Source organism: Macaca mulatta, chromosome 6 (genome assembly GCF_049350105.2).
Source record: "Macaca mulatta isolate MMU2019108-1 chromosome 6, T2T-MMU8v2.0, whole genome shotgun sequence".
NCBI classification, from domain to species: domain Eukaryota; kingdom Metazoa; phylum Chordata; class Mammalia; order Primates; family Cercopithecidae; genus Macaca; species Macaca mulatta.
Genome location: NC_133411.1, coordinates 65,307,437 through 65,327,057, shown reverse-complemented (window position 1 = coordinate 65,327,057; position 19,621 = coordinate 65,307,437). Strand labels below are relative to the sequence as shown.

At 38.7% G+C, this 19,621-nt stretch overlaps 1 protein-coding gene across 4 annotated transcripts; it reads left to right on the top strand.

Annotated features, from left to right (window-relative positions):
- Positions 1–8,747: 8,747 nt before the first annotated feature.
- On the top strand, positions 8,748–11,517 carry ACTBL2 (actin beta like 2). 4 transcript variants are annotated; one of them, XM_002804371.1, is made up of 2 exons: positions 8,843–8,971; positions 9,098–9,973. In XM_002804371.1, the coding sequence occupies exons 1-2, from the start codon at positions 8,843–8,845 to the stop codon at positions 9,971–9,973; spliced, it is 1,005 nt and encodes a 334-aa protein (XP_002804417.1). The 4 variants fall into 4 exon arrangements, with proteins under 4 accessions (XP_001101792.1, XP_002804417.1, XP_077860460.1 ...); XM_078004334.1 differs by having other exon boundaries at positions 8,843–9,074; positions 9,180–9,973; XM_078004335.1 differs by having other exon boundaries at positions 8,855–8,977; positions 9,062–9,973.
- Positions 11,518–19,621: the final 8,104 nt, after the last annotated feature.

Sequence of the window (19,621 nt, the reverse complement as noted above, 5' to 3'; positions counted from 1 at the left end):
TTAGACTTTGTTCAATAGCTAATGGAAAGTCATCAAAAAGCTTTCAAACAAGGAGGGACAAGTTCTTACGTGACTCATACTCTAATCTTATATTTCCATAAATGAATATACAAATTTCATAAAATAAATGAAACTGCCTCATATCTCTCCCCATTCACTGTGTTTTTTATGGCAATCTTGCCCTTGGGTAAATATTCCTAAATTATTTTGCATTTTTTTATGTTCTATACAATATTTCCAATTAGCCTTTTATCTAACCTGAAACCCTTTTTTTCCTTTCTGGTTGGAACTGAAAATATCATTAATCTCAACCAGGGATATCAACAAAAGAATTCTTCCTCTTTAAGTTTAGTCCTAAAGTCTATTTATGATACTCTACTAGTCTGACCCAGATCCCATTTGTAACTGGATGTGAGAAGAAGGAGGGCTTGCCCTGAATGCTTCGAACAAGGCTTTCCTTTTGCAAATTCTTATATTATGGCATCTTTGGGTGCCCTGCTTCAAAGAACCCGGTTTCAGAGGAAAATGATCGGAAGAAGTCAAAATGCTTCTATTTCTTTCATAAAGATAGCCCTCCTGCTAAAAGATAAAAGAAATAAATTTTTTTAAAAGTCCCCAGAAGTAATAACATCATTTAAAAACCTGTTCCAGTCTCTCTCAGCCCATCCTACCAGAGACAGAAACAGAAACAAATTCTAGGAGCCAGACCTCTGAGTTTTCTCTCCAAAGTGGCAACAAAACAACTAACCAGAAAACAGTTTTATTTTATTATATTCTCAGCAATTTTATTGTAATTGCTGGTTAAAATTCTTCCTTTTGTCAAATAAATGCATTCCACCATATCCCATCCTCAATAAAACAAAGGGGGACGGAACCTCCCTTCCTGCCCTGCAATCTTTTGAATTGTATTCCTTTTTAATTCCTAAAGACTGCAAGCCAAAAATAAAATTCTGAAGACTGTACACCAAAAATAAAATTCTAGGCCCCCCAACCATCTGAAAGGACCCCTCCTTTCAGCAAGGGCATCCCAAAGCAAAACTGAAAAACTAGTTCAGGCCATTATAGGAAAGGGAGTCAGACATGCCTCATTCTACCCTCCTCCCTTCTGGAATTACTGATAGAACAGACTTAAAGTCTGATAAGAAACATTTACAATCTATTGTCTCTGAAGCCCGCTACCTGCAGGCTTCACCTGCATGAAAACACCTTGGTCTCCACAACCCGTTATCTTAACCCAGACATTCCTAAGTCTTTGACCATAACTTAGCTCTTTCAGCCAATTGCCAATCAGAAAATTTTTGAATCTACCTATGACCTGAAAGCCCCTGCTTCCAGTTGTCCTGCCTTTCTGGACTGAGCCAATGTACTTCTTACATTTATTTGATTGATGTCTCATGTCTCCCTAATACGTATAAAGCTAAGCTGTACCCTAACCACCTTGGGCACATGTTCTCAGGATCTCCTGAGGGCTGTGTCACAGGCCATTGGTCACTCATATTTGGCTAAGAGTAAATCTCTTCAAATATTTTACACAGTCTGACTCTTTCCATCAACAGGACTAAGTTTTACATTTGGGCATTTTTCATATGATTAAAGAAACTTAGCCACACAGTATTTTACATTCTGTTCTTGTAGATACCAATACCAATCCATCCCCAAAACAAAAAGGACCATAGAACACTGGCTTCCCACTAGTTCTTTTCTCCACATGAAATGCATGCTCCACCCTCAAATGCATGCTTACTGCAATGAATTCACTTGCCTCCATTCGTGGTCCTTGTTGGCTGGAAGCCATGCTACAGGGACATGGAGGCCAAGGGGAAATGGAGAATCTGCATCTCTTCTAAGGGGAGTAGCTGCTATTCAGCTTAGTTTGGGAATGAGGTCTCCATGTTGCTTATCTTTCTTTCTTTTTTTTTTTTTTACAAGAGAAGTAGGAATTCAAAGATCCACTTTACAAATATGAAACACTGGAAATTCAAAAATGTTTGTAGGACGTTGTGTGGGCCAGCATAGTCATGCTGAGGATCCCTGTCTGTGTACTCTGCACTAAGCTGTGATCTGGACTGAATAAGCAACCCAGAAAGAATGCCTATCTTTCTCATCCAGGCATCATCAACTCAGCATATCTTTTTCTCCATCTTAAGAGTAAGATATCCTGATATTAATATTAATAACATAGAAGAACCTAGACGTTTTGTGGTTCTCTAGAAGTTTTTTTTTTTCTTTTGACTTCAAGATTCCATCTGGTTTCTGCTCTGAGATGGCATTTAGATACCTTAAAACCAAATATTATGCTAGTATTGTCTTTTCTGCAGTTTCTTCAGTGCTGTTTTTCCTGGACTTGGTGACATGGCAACTTAAGGAAGGGAAACCATCATTAAGCAGGTTTTAAGTCCTAATATTCCATTGTCCTTGCTTTCATCTAGGTTTCCTATTTCTTTTATAAATTCTGTTCCCCTCCTCCCCTGAATGGCACTTCACAGGGCCTTCCTGCCTCTTCATTTTTGCTCTGAAAACAGATAAAGTGCTTCATTGATTTCAGCAAAAGTAGAATAAACATATCCTCAGGAAGCCTTACTAATAAGAGATACCTGAAATAATTTCTTACCTGTGTCTCCTAAGATCCCCAAAAAGCCTGTTTCCCTTGGCAAAAAAAAAGAAAAAAAACTTACACTGAATCATATCCTACCAATCAAAAAGTTTGCTCCTGGAAGTGAATTAGGCGGTTTCCAAAAGTGAAGTAGCTTTTTCATCTGCATCATCCACCTTCAGTGGACTTTTCCCAGGGCAGCTCATTTCCATAGCAGCAGACGCTCTGCAGGCAAGGAGACACTGGCTGTGTTCTGCTGCTTGACAATCCATAATCCCATCTTGCCAGTTATAAGTAGACATGGGCTTCTAGATGATCTTCATGAAAATGTGCAAGAAATCGGGCGTGATACCTAAGCTGTCACAAAGCCAGACACAAAGCTGTCACTGAATGAAGAATAAACACTGACCATAACTCAGTAACTGCAAAGCATTTTTTGTTCTTTGTGCTTTTATGACAGACTGGATTGATTTAAATTCGCCTTTCAGGACCTGTGTTCTCTGGCCCTAGTTTGTATCAGGTCACAGCTGCATTGAGTCATTTCCTCTCCAACTGTCTGAGATCTTCCCTTCAAAGCCTTACAGGCCCTGGGTCACTCATGCTATGTGAACTATCTCAGCTCCCAAGTGAATTTTTCCCAACTCCAAGGCATACTCTTTACGGTGGTCTGATCATCAGGACCTTTCTTTTGACCTGATTTCCTGTTCTCCACTTTTGCTCCCACCTCTGTAATCTGGTGGTTCCTGTCCATCTGGATTGGCTTTCCCTCTTGGCCTGCTTTAGAGATATCAGATTTGCTCAATTACCCCAGGCTCACTCCACTTCCTAAAACAGAGCCCCCTTCTCCACTTTCTGCTATTCACACCTTGGCATGTCATGGTCAAATCTAGGTGTTTGAAGACAGTGCCACTTGGGGTCTGAAAGATGACACCTGGCAGGCGGCAATTCTCCCTTGGCTGCAGTCCAAAGGATGCATCTGTCTCATCTGTCTCCTTGATCTAGTTTTTGCTTTTTGATAGTCCCCTTGCCTATCCTACTGTCCCCTCCTGAGAACACTCTCATATTATTTTCTTATTTTAGATAATAGCAGATTTGCCTCTTTATTTGCAAATGTCAATCTTTCTCAGTTCAGGCATTAACTTGTCATTTTGTTTTCTCCATTTTGAGAGTAAGATATCCTGATATTAATATTAATAACATGGAAGAACCTGCTACGGTTCTCTCAATTTTTATTTGATTTTCTTCTCTTGGCTCCAATATTCAGCCTGATTTTCATTCACTCTGAGATGGATTTGGATACCTTCAGATGTTGTTTCCCAACAGGGAATACAAAGACTTCACAGGGACAGTCCTTGTTGGCTGCCGCTCTTACTAGGAGCCAGCCAGGTACCCTGTGCCCTTTCTTTTAGCTCATCGTTGGGCAGAGATTGGGCTCAGGGCTTGGTCTTCTCGGGTTCTAAATCCTGACACTACTGTGGTGGCTCTATATAGCCTTGGTCAGTTTCCTTTTCAAGCTTCAGTTTATTCCTTCTAAAATGGGGATGATAATCCTAGGTACCTCATAGGGTTGTCATGAAGACTAAAGAAATGATGTGTGTAAGGGATTTAGCATACAGACTGGCACATACATGATCCATAATCACTATTTGTATTGTTATCCCCTTCACCTTTCAGGATCAGAACACGATGTGGTGCTTATCTGTGTTGAATGACACATGGTTCCTATCAGCAGTGGCTGAACTGTGAATATTGATGCTTCCAATTATACAACTGTTTCTTCTCCCCTTTCCTTACAATCAAGGCATTTCCAAAGGTTCATCCACTACACACAGGAATCTGTTCTTCCTCTTAACAACTTTGTTTACAGGTCAACTGAAATAGTCAAAAGCTGATCTATGGCATATTTTAAAAGTTAGTTAGGAAGAACTGCCATAAAATCTATGTTAGGCCATTTATCCATCATCAGGGAGCCCTATTGCCCTGTGGCGTGAAAGCTGGTTTTGTTCACAGACAGTGGGCTCACACCAGATAGGGGCTGGGAGCTGTGGTCAACTGCACCAATAAAAAGATTCTTATGCTCAGATTTTCCTTCCAAGTGCATCCTGGAACTGGTCAAGACGTACCTCACCAAAACCACTTTTCCTCCTTTCTGCCCCTGCCTGCCTCAGGAAATATGTGAGTCAGGTTTTACTTGAGGAAGTGTTTGTTGTATTTCTGATTTTTCATGCCATTTTTTACATGGTTCTATATATTAAAACAAACAGAAAATCACAATAAGCTCTATCAGTAATTATTATTGGTGGATTTACTATTTGTAAGAATTATTAAAGCTATATGTTGAGACTTCTCCAGAGAGAAATAATGGTAATTATCTCTACCATTTTATCTCTCTTTACCAGAGATTATTTGGTATCGTAAGATACCATGTTTAAGCCATTGTATCAATATGAAATACAAACCTTAGGCAGTATTTAACTACAAAATAAGTAAGCTTTTTAACTTTTAAGAAGTGGTCAGCTATATCTAGCTATGAATGAACAGATGAGTATATAATGAAAACAAATCACACTGCTTACCCATTCATGTATCTATTTCTCAAACACATTACAAATCTCCACTAAAAGCAGAGTACAGTTGAAGGAGATTCTCAGAGCATCACCACACTAGAGAGGTAGACATGTGTGCAAAATCAGCCAAGGATGGAAGGAAAGAGGGTGTGGTGCACAAGGAAGGAACCAAGTGTGGACAGAGAGGAAGGCAGCTGACCTCCACGTAATGAGGCGAAAAGAGGCCTCATTAAAATGCCCAATCTCAGCAGTTCAGTTAAACAGATGAGAGCCTAGACAGGAGATGATCACTAAAACAGGGCTTCCATGACCCATGGGTAAGAGCGTCTCCTCAGATCTCATGTACTCTGGAGGGAAAGCAACACCCAATTCTGGAGTTCCTCTTCCTTCCACATGCCTGTGAAAATTCAAACTCTTGTTGTAAGCCTCTACACTCTTGCTGATTCTGTGTAGAGACCTAGTTTCAAATACACAGTTGATTCTCTGGTTTCATCCAAGTTGGTGGTGCTGCTGTAATACTGCCTCCGTTGGTTGCTGGCGGCCTCCTGCTCATCCTAGTTCCAGACACGTACTTGATTCTCTGGTTTCATCCAAGCTGTGATGCTCATGCCTGCAATATTACCTCCACTGGCCAATGACAGCCTCCTACCCATCTTCTGAGACTCAGCCCATGGGTCATCTCCTTTGGCCTCTCATTCTGTTTGACCTGACCTCAGGTTCAGGGGCCCCTCATTCCACCTCTGTCTCCTTGAGCTCCTTCTCTTATCTCCTGTGTTGTATGCCTGTTATTTGTGTATTTGGGAGTGACATTCAAGATCTTTAACAACTGGGACAGTGCTGGCAGAGCCCTTTCAGAACATAAGCCGGCTCTTTCATACCAGTGCCAAATGGCCACCTGTTGGCCTGGGGTAAGGTGACTTTCACCCACAAGACAGTAAACTCTTTAAAAATAGGGCTGTGTTTTATTCATTGATATATGACCAGTGCTCAGAACATAGGAAATGTTTAATAAATGTTTGTGGATTGCTTGAAAAATCTAAGGTTGACAAAGGCAAAGCAAGGAGACACAGTAGCTTCCACTGGCTGTCTTCATATATGATGCCCATACTTAAACCTCACTCTAGTTTTGTGTATCTGCGTAATAGTCAAACTAGGCAAAATGTAAAAGAAAAAGAATATTCTGGGCTTCCATGAGTGAACCTTAAAGGGCCCTAAAGGTTTAGGTAATTAATTAAACATTTGTAAATTCTGGTCAGTTACAAAGTCTGTTACCTCCAAGAACAATACCCCTACTCTCAGCCTCCAGAGCCCAGTATTTATAAACCCATCTTCCTATGTTTTACTCAACACAAATTCTTACTACTTTGTAAAAATTTAACCAACTCAACAGATGATATTTTTTAATGGCTGTTGAATTATGATAAGCCCCTCTTGCATTATTGAGAGTTAATTAAAAGAGAATAAGCTTACTTTAAGAATACATAATTGGTGAAATTTTCTCTTGAGACACCAGAATTAAAACAGGCTAGACAGTCTTCTAGCAAAATCATACATCAGCTACACTCTCAAGGCATCAGTTATGCTGTGTGGACTCAGTACCAAATACCCCTTAGTTCAAGGTGATTCTAAGGATAGCACTCTAGCAAGTGTAGGATCTAAGGCTGCACTTGGTACTATGAGGGCTCCTCCACTGACATTTCCACCAACTTGGCTTTGTTTTATATTCCAGACTGGAGCATTCATAAATGGGGACTTATGCTAAATGCAATGTGTATTTCATTTTTTCCATTTTGTAAAATGTGCATGTACTTTGTTATGGGATTAAAAAAAAATGCCCAGAAGCACCATCCTATAGCAATAAAATATTGTTTTAATCAAAAGCTTGGTTGTACTACATAACAAGCAAGTTCATAAAACCATTCAGTGTGAAGGTTTTTAACATTGTTGAAGAAGGAATTTTGCAGTTACAGAAAAGATTAAAGGAAAGGGCTGTTCTGGTGAGGCCTAAAGCAAAACCATGGATCTTGTGATGAAACATGCATTCTGCCATGACCGATTGTCACCAGAAAGGTTTTGAAGGCACATTATAGCACTGGATAAAATAAATCTATATCAAGTTATAGACAAAGAAGAGGGCTGGACACTCACAGCTTGGTGCTATGCCATAACTCTCCAAGAGGCTCACTGGGCAAAGACTCAGGCTGGTTCTCCTGGCCTTGAGCTGGAGGGTGTTTTTTGTCCAGCAAATAGGGGCTGTGCTACCTCTTACAAAGTGAGCTTTATTGGGAAAGTGAATGAATGAGGAACCCAAATAAAGATGATTTTGGAGAACCCAGATGTAGACATGGAAAATTTCTTTGCTTTACAAGAGCTGACAGAGATAATGATATTCTATTTGCCTAACACATAGGGGAGCAGAAGTAATGAGCTTTCTTAAATGCTGTTTCTCTGTAACACATTGCTGATGTCCTACATTTTACCGTCATACACATCTTTCCAGGTAGTCTGTATATCTATATGAAACATGGAATCCAAACAAATTGTTGCTATGAAGTGATCAGGGTGTAATATATCTTGAAATGGAAGGAAAGCTGATATAATTCTAGTTGTATATATTTTAATAACCACATAGAGGTTTAATGTTATAATATAGTATATGTATTTTGAAGACCAAAATGTTTTAAGGATTAGTTTAAATATATAATATTTCAAATTTGTCTTATCATTTCATTTTGTTCATTGTTGTAGAACTTAAGAGTTGTTGCAAACAAATAAATTTTTATAACCTTCATCTTAATAAATTATGCAAAATAGTTGACTTTCAGTCATTATACAATTAACATGAACCCAAGGAATCTGGTTCTATGAACAATGTCTAGACACAGTAAATGTTTAATGAAATTTGGTTACTAGAAATTTATATCAGAAAAAAATATCTGTAGCGGTTAAATTTAGTGATCATTCTATTGCTTTCTCTTGATCTCTGATGGAGTAGAAGTCTATTAAATATCTCTACATTTTGCTTGACACAAGTGCATTGTAATTACAGCCATCACGCCATCGTTAGCCATTTATTATTTTCATTTACTAAAACAGTCTCTATGATGATGACATCCTGTGGGATTAGGAATCTAATGGAAACAAAAATCTTGAAAAAGTGAAGTTTGCAGGGTAAGACCCCTCATCAGAACAATATCTTAAGAATGAAAAGGTAAAGCTGGTGTAGGTAAAGTGAAGCCTCAGGGATGCTAAGGAGGGAGACTTCCTCCCAGCAGAGTTGCCATACCTAGCACCAGCTTTCTTTCATCTTGCTTTTATATCCCCCACTGCATCATCATAGGTATCTAGAGACCTCACCAGGCAGGCTGACGGTCATGTGTGGGTTGCCTAATTAGAGGAACCTGAGATTTGACCACTCGGTAGCCAATTTTCTCTTTATGTAGAAAGATCTGATGATTTATATAATAATCATCATCATTAATACCTCAAAGGTGACCTCACCCAGAAATGCTGGGAACTGGTGGAGTAGGACAGGGGTGGGGCCAGTGTGTTCCTTTAAATTCCTGTGTTCCCAGTGCAGGCTCCCCTGTCTGAAGGCATTTCTGGAGTGTTTTCAGCCTGTTCACTTTCTCTTACTGTGTTTGACTTCTGTTCATTCGTTTGGAAGATCCCAGCCAGCACCATGACTGATGACGAACTGTCTGCCTTGGTAGTGGATAATGGGTCAGGGATGTGCAAGGCAGGCTTTGGTGGTGACGATGCCCCCCGGGCTGTGTTCCCCTCCATGATAGGGCGTCCTCGACACCAGGGCGTTATGGTAGGCATGGGCCAGAAGGACTGCTATGTGGGAGACGAGGCTCAGAGCAAGAGGGGCGTCCTGGCCCTGAAGTATCCTATCGAGCATGGCGTGGTCACCAACTGGGACGATATGGAAAAGATCTGGTACCACACATTCTACAATGAGCTCCGTGTGGCACCAGATGAGCATCCCATCCTCCTCACCGAGGCACCCCTGAACCCCAAGATTAACCGGGAAAAGATGACTCAGATCATGTTCGAGGCTTTCAACACACCAGCGATGTATGTGGCCATCCAGGCTGTGCTGTCCCTGTACGCCTCAGGACGTACCACAGGCATCGTGATGGATTCTGGGGATGGGGTCACTCACACCGTGCCCATCTATGAAGGTTATGCCCTGCCTCATGCCATTCTCCGCCTGGATCTGGCAGGCAGAGACCTGACTGATTACCTCATGAAGATCCTGACAGAGCGAGGCTATAACTTTACCACCACCGCTGAGCGGGAGATTGTGCGAGATGTCAAAGAGAAGCTGTGCTACGTAGCCCTGGACTTTGAGCAGGAGATGGTCAGGGCAGCCGCATCCTCCTCACTGGAACGGAGCTATGAACTTCCTGATGGGCAGGTGATCACCATTGGGAATGAACGCTTCCGATGCCCTGAAGCCATTTTCCAGCCTTCCTTCCTGGGCATTGAGTCCAGTGGGATCCATGAGACAACCTTTAACTCTATCATGAAGTGCGATGTGGATATTCGCAAGGATCTCTATGCCAACACCGTGTTATCTGGAGGCAGCACCATGTACCCGGGCACTGCTGACCGGATGCAGAAGGAAATCATAACCCTGGCACCCAGCACCATGAAAATCAAGATCATAGCTCCCCCAGAGCGGAAGTATTCTGTTTGGATTGGGGGCTCCATCCTGGCCAGCCTGTCCACTTTCCAGCAGATGTGGATCAGTAAGCAGGAATATGATGAGGCTGGTCCTCCTATCGTTCACAGAAAATGTTTCTGAATGGGCTTCCATATTCGTGGGCTTACATTTTCCCTTTTCCTAGGTCACAGTGATGGTACTGCTTTTATCCACTTTCAGTAGAATACATCACTCTTCCTAGCGTAAACCAGCAAACCTATCTCTCCATCCAAGTATCCTGGGCTTTTACCCAGATAATCACATCTGGATCTCTGGCAAGTACAGGTGAATTCTAATACCATATTCTATTTTCTTTGTCTATACTGTTCAAAGATATGTAGACCAGCTTAAATACATATAAGTGACAAGGAGTAAAATCATGAGAAATGTCATTTCAGAATGGATAACTATAATTATCAAGCTTTAAAACCTAGTTCTCGCTAAAATATTTAACAAGAACAGGCTATATAAACTTGTTTTAAAAAAAGGTGTGTATGCATTTAGCAACCATGTCTTACGAGTTAAGTATCTTTGTTTTGTTTACTTCTTTGTATGGAGATAATGAATTATAAAGTTCAACAATATCCATATGTACATAAGCACCAGGAAAATAAAATATATTGTGAAATATACTGATGCATCTAGCTACCTGAACAGCTAATGTGAATTTCTTTACTCCCAAAAGTCATCATTTTAATAGGTACATATTTTAATTGTTTCCCTTGCTAAATAAGCATAATGAGACAGCCATCATTCCATTAATGTTTATAAATCATCTAAATGTTCAGCTCATAGTGGAGTTCTGCTGCTCAAATCATATTTTAACATCTTTCTTATTGAACCTCCTCATAACAAAACTACAGACATCTAATTATTAAAAGAGATAGATATGATAATATCAAATTAATGTCATTATGTTACAATTTGACAGAGGTAATATTATTTCTATTTCTTAGCATAATAGCACATCTTGAACAATTTCTGTAGACCAGGATTATAGATATTTCTCTTATGCAAGGATTTCACTGTCGGAAAATATAGCTGCAGCATCTTTATTAATTATAAATTTTACTACCAGTATAGCAACACAATTTTATTCTTGGAAAGCTTTTAGTATAATTCTACTTTATTATGTCCAATAACTAGCAATACTTATTTATGCAAACTGTCTCTGAGATACTAACATCTTTGAAAATATCAATGTATCTTCCTATAATGTCTAAAATATTTTAGTTACTCCAGTGGTGATTTATCAACCAATTTTAAGTACCAGTATATTTATTCCAATCTATGCTTTGATTTCTGAATATTTGGATATCAGCATTATTTGTATTTTTCAGGGTAATTTCTGAAAATTTAAAATATTTATTTGGATTGCTTATTCAGGCATTATCAGGTACTCTGGAGAGAGGAGTCGCTTCTCTTTTCTTCTTAGTTGGGAAACTTGTACTTACGTTATAAATCTTTAAAATGGAATCAGTAAGAATTTTTTGTTTAAGATAATGCTTTTCAAATAATTTGATTATTCCTTATTGCCTTTATCTGACAACGTAATTTTTAAAATGCATGTAAGCAAAATTAATCTCCAAAAACACTTTATTTTATATAACTTGCTTTCAGTACATTAAAATTGCTTCATACTTGTATACTTGGATTTCCTGTTATTTCTCCTCAACCATTCCCTTAGAATTAGAGAATGATCCAGATAGCATCTCTTTTTATATGTGTGACCTATTCAACTGTATGTTACAATTTTGTACCTCATACATTTAATTATGTAAACATTAAAAGACAAATTTTAAAAAAAGGATAGCTAGCCATTTAATATTATATAGATTTCTCATAATCTAAATTTTAAAGCTGGGACTCAGTGGACAAACGGATCTTCAGGTAATTAATAGGCAGAGACAATGTCAACAATAATAATCATAATATTTTGGATTTATATGCTACAATGCATTCCATTTGGAGAGTGAGTAGTTCTCACAAACATTCTGACCTGCATTCTGAATTACCAAAAAAAAAAAAAAAAATACGACTTCCCACCCACAGAATATATATGGAGCAGGTAATGTGAACATACAAGAGAGTGAGCTATAGAGCCCCACAACATTAGGTGAAAATATGAGCCCCATAATGCAAACTATGCATTATAAATCTTAAATTACTGTGGTAATTTAAGAGTTTATTATAAATAAAATCCACAATTTCTAGATAACAAGTTGGTAAAATGCCAGACACTTAAACCTAGAGTTTTGGGATATTCTCCTCTTTATCAACATTGACTGACTTATGGATGAGTTCAATGAAGAAACAGCCCATTTCACAACGTTACGTTTTAGAATCAAAGAATGTCATCTACATAGGTAATGCGATTAACATGTTATTCATGTATCACTAGCCTGGCTCATCAACCAAGTTATTTAGAGAACTTTATATAAATATAGGGTCCCTGGCCCTGGGCTCAGAAGGTCTGGTTCAGTTGGTCTAGAATGAGCACTAAAAATCCAAATGCACAGCCAACTAGAGGAATCACAGCTCCACGGAATTCAAAATCCCAGCACATTACAGGCTCCATGGACTGGAAAGCACTCCAGACATTCGCTTCATCCATCTTCCTCCGAGGATGAGACAGCACTGAAGCAGACTTCTCAGATGAATTTCATACCTTTGTAAATGATTTTCATTCTCCCTCTGTGATGCCTCCTGAGTAGCAATATAAAGCCGGGGCTGTATCACAATCCCCTGCACACTGTTGTTATTTCCCAATCACAGGTAATATTTTTCTGAAAGCATGACTGATCCAAAGCCAGTTCTACTCTTCTTTCCTAACATATAAATGTGCTTAATTTTCAATAGTGAGCTACAGTAATCCTAGGATACAGGTTGAACTATATCCTATCTAGATATGCAGTTCACAATTCTGTAATACAGAGGCCCTAAATATGAGTATTACATTATCCAGGCAATCAAAGGATAATCCTTTGGATGACAAGGACGTTGCCACATTTATTCACTCATTACACAATTATTAATTCAATGTCTTATGCCAGAATGTGCTTAAAGAACAAGTTGTACTAAACCCAAAAACTTTTCTTAGGTGTCTCTGGCAGCATTATGATCACTAATTACTGGGGTTGGTATGGTGATCAATTCTTATTTTGAATACTTCTATTGGACTGTACCAGAAACTCATTTTTAAAATGTAAAACAAAAATGTTCACAATTTTAAAGGCTCATTTCAAAAGGATCCTTCAAAGTCTAGAGAAAGATCCCCTCTTCCAAAAAAAAATGACAACTCCTCCCTTGAATCCCTACTGTATTGTTTACATGCATACAGCCTCACAAACACATTGCAAATATGTGTCCTCCATTCCCACCCCCAACATCATCAATATGCACCTGAGGGACAGAAATAGGGACAGCATTTATTCCCTCTTTGAATCCTCCAGTCTTTTCCTAGTGCCAGACACATCACATTGATAAACATGGTTTGAATTAACAAGTTAGTGAGTTCATGGATTCTGATGTACCTTGTGAACCCAGTTCTGCACTGCCTATTTTTTACCCATCTATTCTCAGCTCCTGGTCTGTTAGCATCTGTTCCTAGTCTGTTAGCATCTGTTTTGTTGGTAGTATATTTCCTCTGAAGCATATTTTCTCTTTTTTATTTCTTCCTCTCTTTTCTTTCCTTTTCCATCCACTTCTCCCATGTTTCTCAACATGTAGAGCTAGATTTTATTTTTTCCCCATCATAATGTTATTTATTCCATAGTCAAAATTATCGCTAACATCATTTTTTAACAAGACATGGGGTTTTATTAAGGGCTTACATACAGGAAAGAGAGTCCAGCAGCAGTGGGCTAGACAGGAGAACTGCCTTACATACAGAAGTGGTCCGGTGGTGGCAGGCTGGAGAAGATACCCACCTTCCATATGGTCTAGTGGTGGCGGACTGGACAACATAACCACACAGCCCAGACTAACAGCATTTTAATACCACTCATTTATCTTGATTAACCATGATCATCTCATGTAGTTTCTTTATTTTAACTTTTATTTTAGAGTCAGAGGGTACATGCCTCTGACACAGGTTTGTTACCTGGATATGTTACATGATGCTGAGATTTGGGGTACAAATTAGCCCATCACCCACGTACTGAGCATAGTACCCAATAGTTTTTCAACCTTTGTATCCCTTCCCCGCTCCAGTAGACCCCAGTTTCTATTGTTGCCACCTTTATGTCCATGAGTACCCAATGGTTAGCTTCCACTTATAAGTGAGAACATGAAGTATCCAGTTTTCTGTTTCTACATTAATTTGCTTAGGATAATGGCCTCCAGCAGAGCTGGGTTTTAATAGTCTTTTACTTGTCCAGTAAAGTTTGCTATTATTCTGATTGGTCAAAGTATCACCAACTTCATCTTTTGGAACATGTGCCATCTATGTGGCTGCTGAAATTTAGAAGAAAGAAAGAAAGAGAAAGATTTAGAGAGAGAGAGGGAGAGAAATGAAAGAAAAAGGGAGAAAAAGAAAGGCTTTCACAGAGTACAGTAGTATATTCAGCTCTTTTAATCTATCTTTAATCTATCGGCATTCTTGCTGATATTTTTCTCTTTTTGCTAAGCTCCAATTACTCTAGAGTTGACAGTTTCAGATATGTGACCCTAACAATTCAGACATTATAATACATTTAAAAGTGTGCCTTTCTGGTAACTATTCATAGCCTCCTTCCAGAGTTTACAAAAGATTCCTTTCAAAAAATGTTTGAAGTTAGGAACTAAGCATGTGGTTTGCCCAATACTGCTTCCAGATGTTGATAAGTACAGTTGGAATGTCTTTAAAGATATATATGTACATATCAGTAGACAGACTTCTCATTAAAACTAATTTATACTTTAAGACTTCCTTTTTAAATGTAAAAGGAACTGTTTGAGTTATAACTGTCATTAAAAAAAAAAAACTAATCCCATAAGTAATGAAGACTCTAGAGCCTCCTCAAGTTTTCCTGCTTTGTTTTTCATCCTATTCCTCTGATGTCCTAATCACCTTATAATTTTAAGTTCAGTTATATCTCTTCAACAGATGTTCCAGTATGATATGATGACAGAAATTTTATCTAGACAACACCATAACACTGCTTTAAAAATGGAAAAATCTTATTTAGTTGGCTATTTGACAATATATGTTAAAAGGTAAGTTATTCTCTCAGGAATTGGGAATGAGACATTCATAATCACATGTATACTAAATGACACTGTCTGGTTCAAAAGGAGCAGAAACAGAGCCAACCCAGCAAGAAGGATGAAAGCTTCTACTCATGTCCCCTTTGTGGGTGTATTCCAGTTAAGAAAACTTTTCTTAGCCATTTTATAAGTCGAGAGGGAACAGGCAAAGCCAGACACCAATATGATATTTTAACATGGCTCCTTCTCACACCGCATAATCTCTGTGACCCGCTCAAATGTCCCTAAATGTCAGCCTTTCTTGTAGCAGAGAAATACTGGGTTGATGCAAAAGTAATTGTGATTTTTGCCATGAAAAATAATGTAGCTACTCGACATTGTTTTTTTTTTTTTTTTTCCATAGTTGGCTGTCAAAGGAAAAGCTGGCCTCAGCAGTAAAGACAAAGTCATGTTCTTTGGTGGAAATGCTGGGATCTTCTAAGGCAGCACAGCGTATTCATAATGGAAGTTTTCCACAGAAATATAAAGTTTTTTTTAAAATCTTGAATTACTCCGGTAATTTAAGAGCTCATTACATGTGAAATCTATGATTTCTAGATAATGAGTTGGTAAAATGTCAGAAGAAATGTAGAACACATCCTTATTTTTTATGAAAATGGCATTTATTCAATGATGAGAATCAAAACATTATATCTTTGGCTAAATTAGCCAATTTTATCAAAATGGAAGAAATTATAAGCAGTAAAATAAAGACAAAATGTACAATTTTAAAATTTTGATGGACTCAGAGAAACAAAAGTTGATGTAGAGAAAGGAAATTTCATCAATGAAAAAGATGGTAAAATACCAATTAAAAAGAAAATTCTTGTGCTACCAAACTCCAGATCTTATTCCTTCTATCTAACTGTATCTTTGTACTCACTAACCATCCCCTCTTTATCTGCACTCCTTCCTTCCACCCTTCCCAGCCGCTGGTAACCATCATTCTACTATCTCATGAGTTCTAGCTTCCACACATGAGTGAGAACATGCAATATAGTTAAGGGTAATTTATCGTATATCTCAAAATAACTAAAAGAGTGGAATTGGAATGTTCCTGACACAAAGAAATGATAACTGCTTGAGGTGATAGATACCTCAATTACTCTGATTTGATCATTATACATTAAATGCTTGTATCAAAATATTACATGTACCCCATAAAAATGTATTACTATTATGCATCCCTGATAATTAAAAATGCTTTCTTAAGTCTTTATTTTTACCTGATCTCAGTAACACTTACTCATTACTTTCATATTTGAGTCACTGTAGCCAAAATCTGTAGCCAGTCTGCTTGACTGCTCCTCAAATATTGCCCCCACAAAGGAATTATTTCCATTCATAGGGTCAAGTATGTAGGATGAATATAGTAGATACTGAATGATACATTTTTGTTTTTGTCTTGATTTTTAGCTAACCAGCAACTTAATGCTCTTTTTATTGAACAGGAATTTCCTTTAATTCCCTTTCATGTGAACCTTGATGGGAGGTAAGCTCCTGAGTTGTACTTGTTCATTATCAGCTAGAACTTAGGCTCAGCCTATCAGATACTCTATTCTGAGATTTTCAATACTTAGAATCTGACAAAGTGATGCAAATTTGCAAGAACTGTTGAGAAATTACTCATGCGTTTTGTGACACAGGAACTCATCAGTGACAATGGCGTGCTCCCGTAATAGAGTCCTAAACAGACTATTGCCTTGGCACAACTTAAGCTAATTTTCTTTTTGGTTTCTCTCCATTTCCCAAGAATGGAATCTGTGAGCTATTCACTATTCTTTCAAAACTATTTTTTCCTGCTTGAGCTATCTAAAGGCAATTTCTGCTGCATGCAATTAAGTATGTTGACTAAACATATTTTTGTACCAGGGAATGGAATTGTATATAACAGACCCTTAAAGAATTGGGCAATTTTAGGTTTGGTCATCTGGCTCAATTCAGGCTAACGCAGTTAAAAAAAAAAAACCTAGTAGCATTCAGTAAGGGGAATCTTATAGCTCATGGCAAACAGGAGAGAAATTGCTCATTAAAATATCCCCTGGGATCACTTAAAATAAAACACTTTTGGGGGGCAAGGCTGTGGGGAAAGAAGCTTTCACTGTCATTGAACAGTATAAAGGATATGAGTAATTTCATGTTGAAGGACGGATGGCTGCCTTCACTGACTCCAGCCAGCTTAAAAGAGAGTATAACAAAGTTAAATTCCTACACATATGTCAAAGCATACACTGAGCTAAAAGAATCTTTTATCTCTTAGAGACATAGGATTGAGTACCTAAAAAACAAATTTCATTGATTGAATTCACAGATTCACTAGGACTTTCATTTTAAATGTAGGGCAAAGATGGAAAAGATTGAGACCCCAAGAACCAGAGTGGCTATTTAGGAGAAACTGAGAACCTGGAGATCCCGAACATCCAGCCCTGCCCCTTTGAAGCCAAAGCAGCCTCTTTTTCCTTGTATGATGAAAGCTTTATCATTTGGTTGTGCACCTAAAACAGCCTTACCTAATGGAAGGTCCTAAAAACAAAAAGCTAATTTTAACAGTTAGGATCCTTGTATGTAAAACAGAGAATACTCAGAGGGTTTTAACTGAAGAAAATTTAATTAAAGACTGTTTACAGAGGTCTAGACAGGATTAAGGAATCAATAAGGTATGATGAGACATCCAGGGCTAACAACAGCAAGAATCCATTATTATCACTAAGCTTGAAGGATTAAGAAAAAGAAGAAGTATGATCATAGCCCAGCAAAAATGTCAAGGAAGAGGAGCTATGGCCATAAAGGAATACAGTCCCAGCCAGGACCCTGGCAAAAGAAAAACAAGGAAGAGAAAATAAAAACCCTGACCTCTCCCCTCCTTCACTCCCCAACAACTTCACTGGGGTCTCCCATTGGTCTAAACCAGTAAGAAGCCAGAGATCAAGGGAAGCCAGGTGATACAGTTCTTAGAGGTCAGCACACAAAAGGACAGAGCAAAGCAGGGTCTTTATTTGCAGTCATGCAAACAATGGATAGGTCTGGAAAAATATAAGAGGTATCTTGTAAGCTAAATCTGGTGGTAATTCAAAATGTGGCTATTATTCTATACATAGATTTTATTTGCTACTTATGGAAGCAAATAAGTAAATTCCCTGTAACTATTAACATGGTTAATAGTTTTTCTCTGAGATAAAAAAATAATTTTTTAGTAATTAGCTTTTACCCTGTATGGACATAGATAACTTTACCATCTTGCTGCAGTTTTAAGACAACTGCCCAATTCTGTAGTACAATTCAGTGTTCAGTGACTGTCTCATAATGCCAGAGGACATCACAGTGGTTTACATCAATATTTTGGAATCTATAGAGCAGAATGCATTACGTAACCTTAGCAAATCTTACTAAGAGTGCAAGGGATAAATCTCACAAAAATACAAAACAAGGGTTTTACTTCAGGAAACTATTTTTTTGAGGGAGGAGGATAGAGATTAGGAAATATTTTTAGACTATATGCTCCAAATAACAAGATGCTATCACCTTTGAGTGATAACTTCTCCAATGGATTTAGGCTACCTTGAAAGCCATTCTGCGACTTGACCCTTACAACCCAGTAAATACAAAATTTCTCAACAATTCTGTGGTAGGTGGAGTTACTTAATAGAGTTGGGAAGCATCCCCTAGGGCAGGAGTTCAGCAGCATCCCTTAGGGCAGGGGTCCCCAAACCATGGGCCACAGTACTACTCTGTGGCCTGTTAGGAACCCGGCTGCACTGCAGGAGGTGAGCGGTGGGCTACTGAAGCTTCATCTGTATTTACAGCTGCTCCCCATCGCTCATATTTTCACCTGAGCTCCACCTCCTGTCAGATCAGCGGTGGCATTCGATTCATAGGAGGGTGAACCCTGTTGTGAACTGCGCCTGTAAGGGATCTATGTTGCATGCTCCTTAGCTCCTTATGAGAATCTAGTTCCTGATGATTTTTCAGTGATTCCCATCACCCCCAAATGGGACCATCTAGTTGCAGAAAAATGAGCTCAGAACTCCCACTGACTCTACATTATGGTAAGTTGTATAATCATTTCATTATACATTACAATGTCATAATAATAGAAATAAAGTGCACAATAAATGTAAAGTGATTGGGTCATCCCGAAACCACTCCCCACCTCCCAATCCATGGAAAAATTGTCTTCCACAAAATCGTGGTGCCAAAAAGTTTGGGGAGTACTGCCCTACGGCTTTAAAGCAACACATTGCCTGTTTCAACAAACAACTCTACTTCTCTTAAGAACGAGTTCTTGGGCTGGGTGCGGTGTCTCACGCCTGTAATCCCAGCACTTTGGGAGGTGGAGGTGGGTGGATCACAAGGTCAGGAGTTCGAGACCAGCCTGACCAAAATGGTGAAACCCCGTCTCTACTAAAAATACAAAAATTAGCCGGGCATGGTGGCACGCACCTGTAATCTCAGCTACTCAGAAGGCTGAGGCAGGAGAATCGCTTGAACCCAGGAGGCAGAGGTTGCAGTGAGCGAAGATTGTGC

Coding starts and splice junctions, on each gene's coding strand:
- ACTBL2 (XM_001101792.5), top strand. CDS start 8,843: ATGACTGATGACGAACTGTCTGCCTTGGTAGTGGATAATGGGTCAGGG.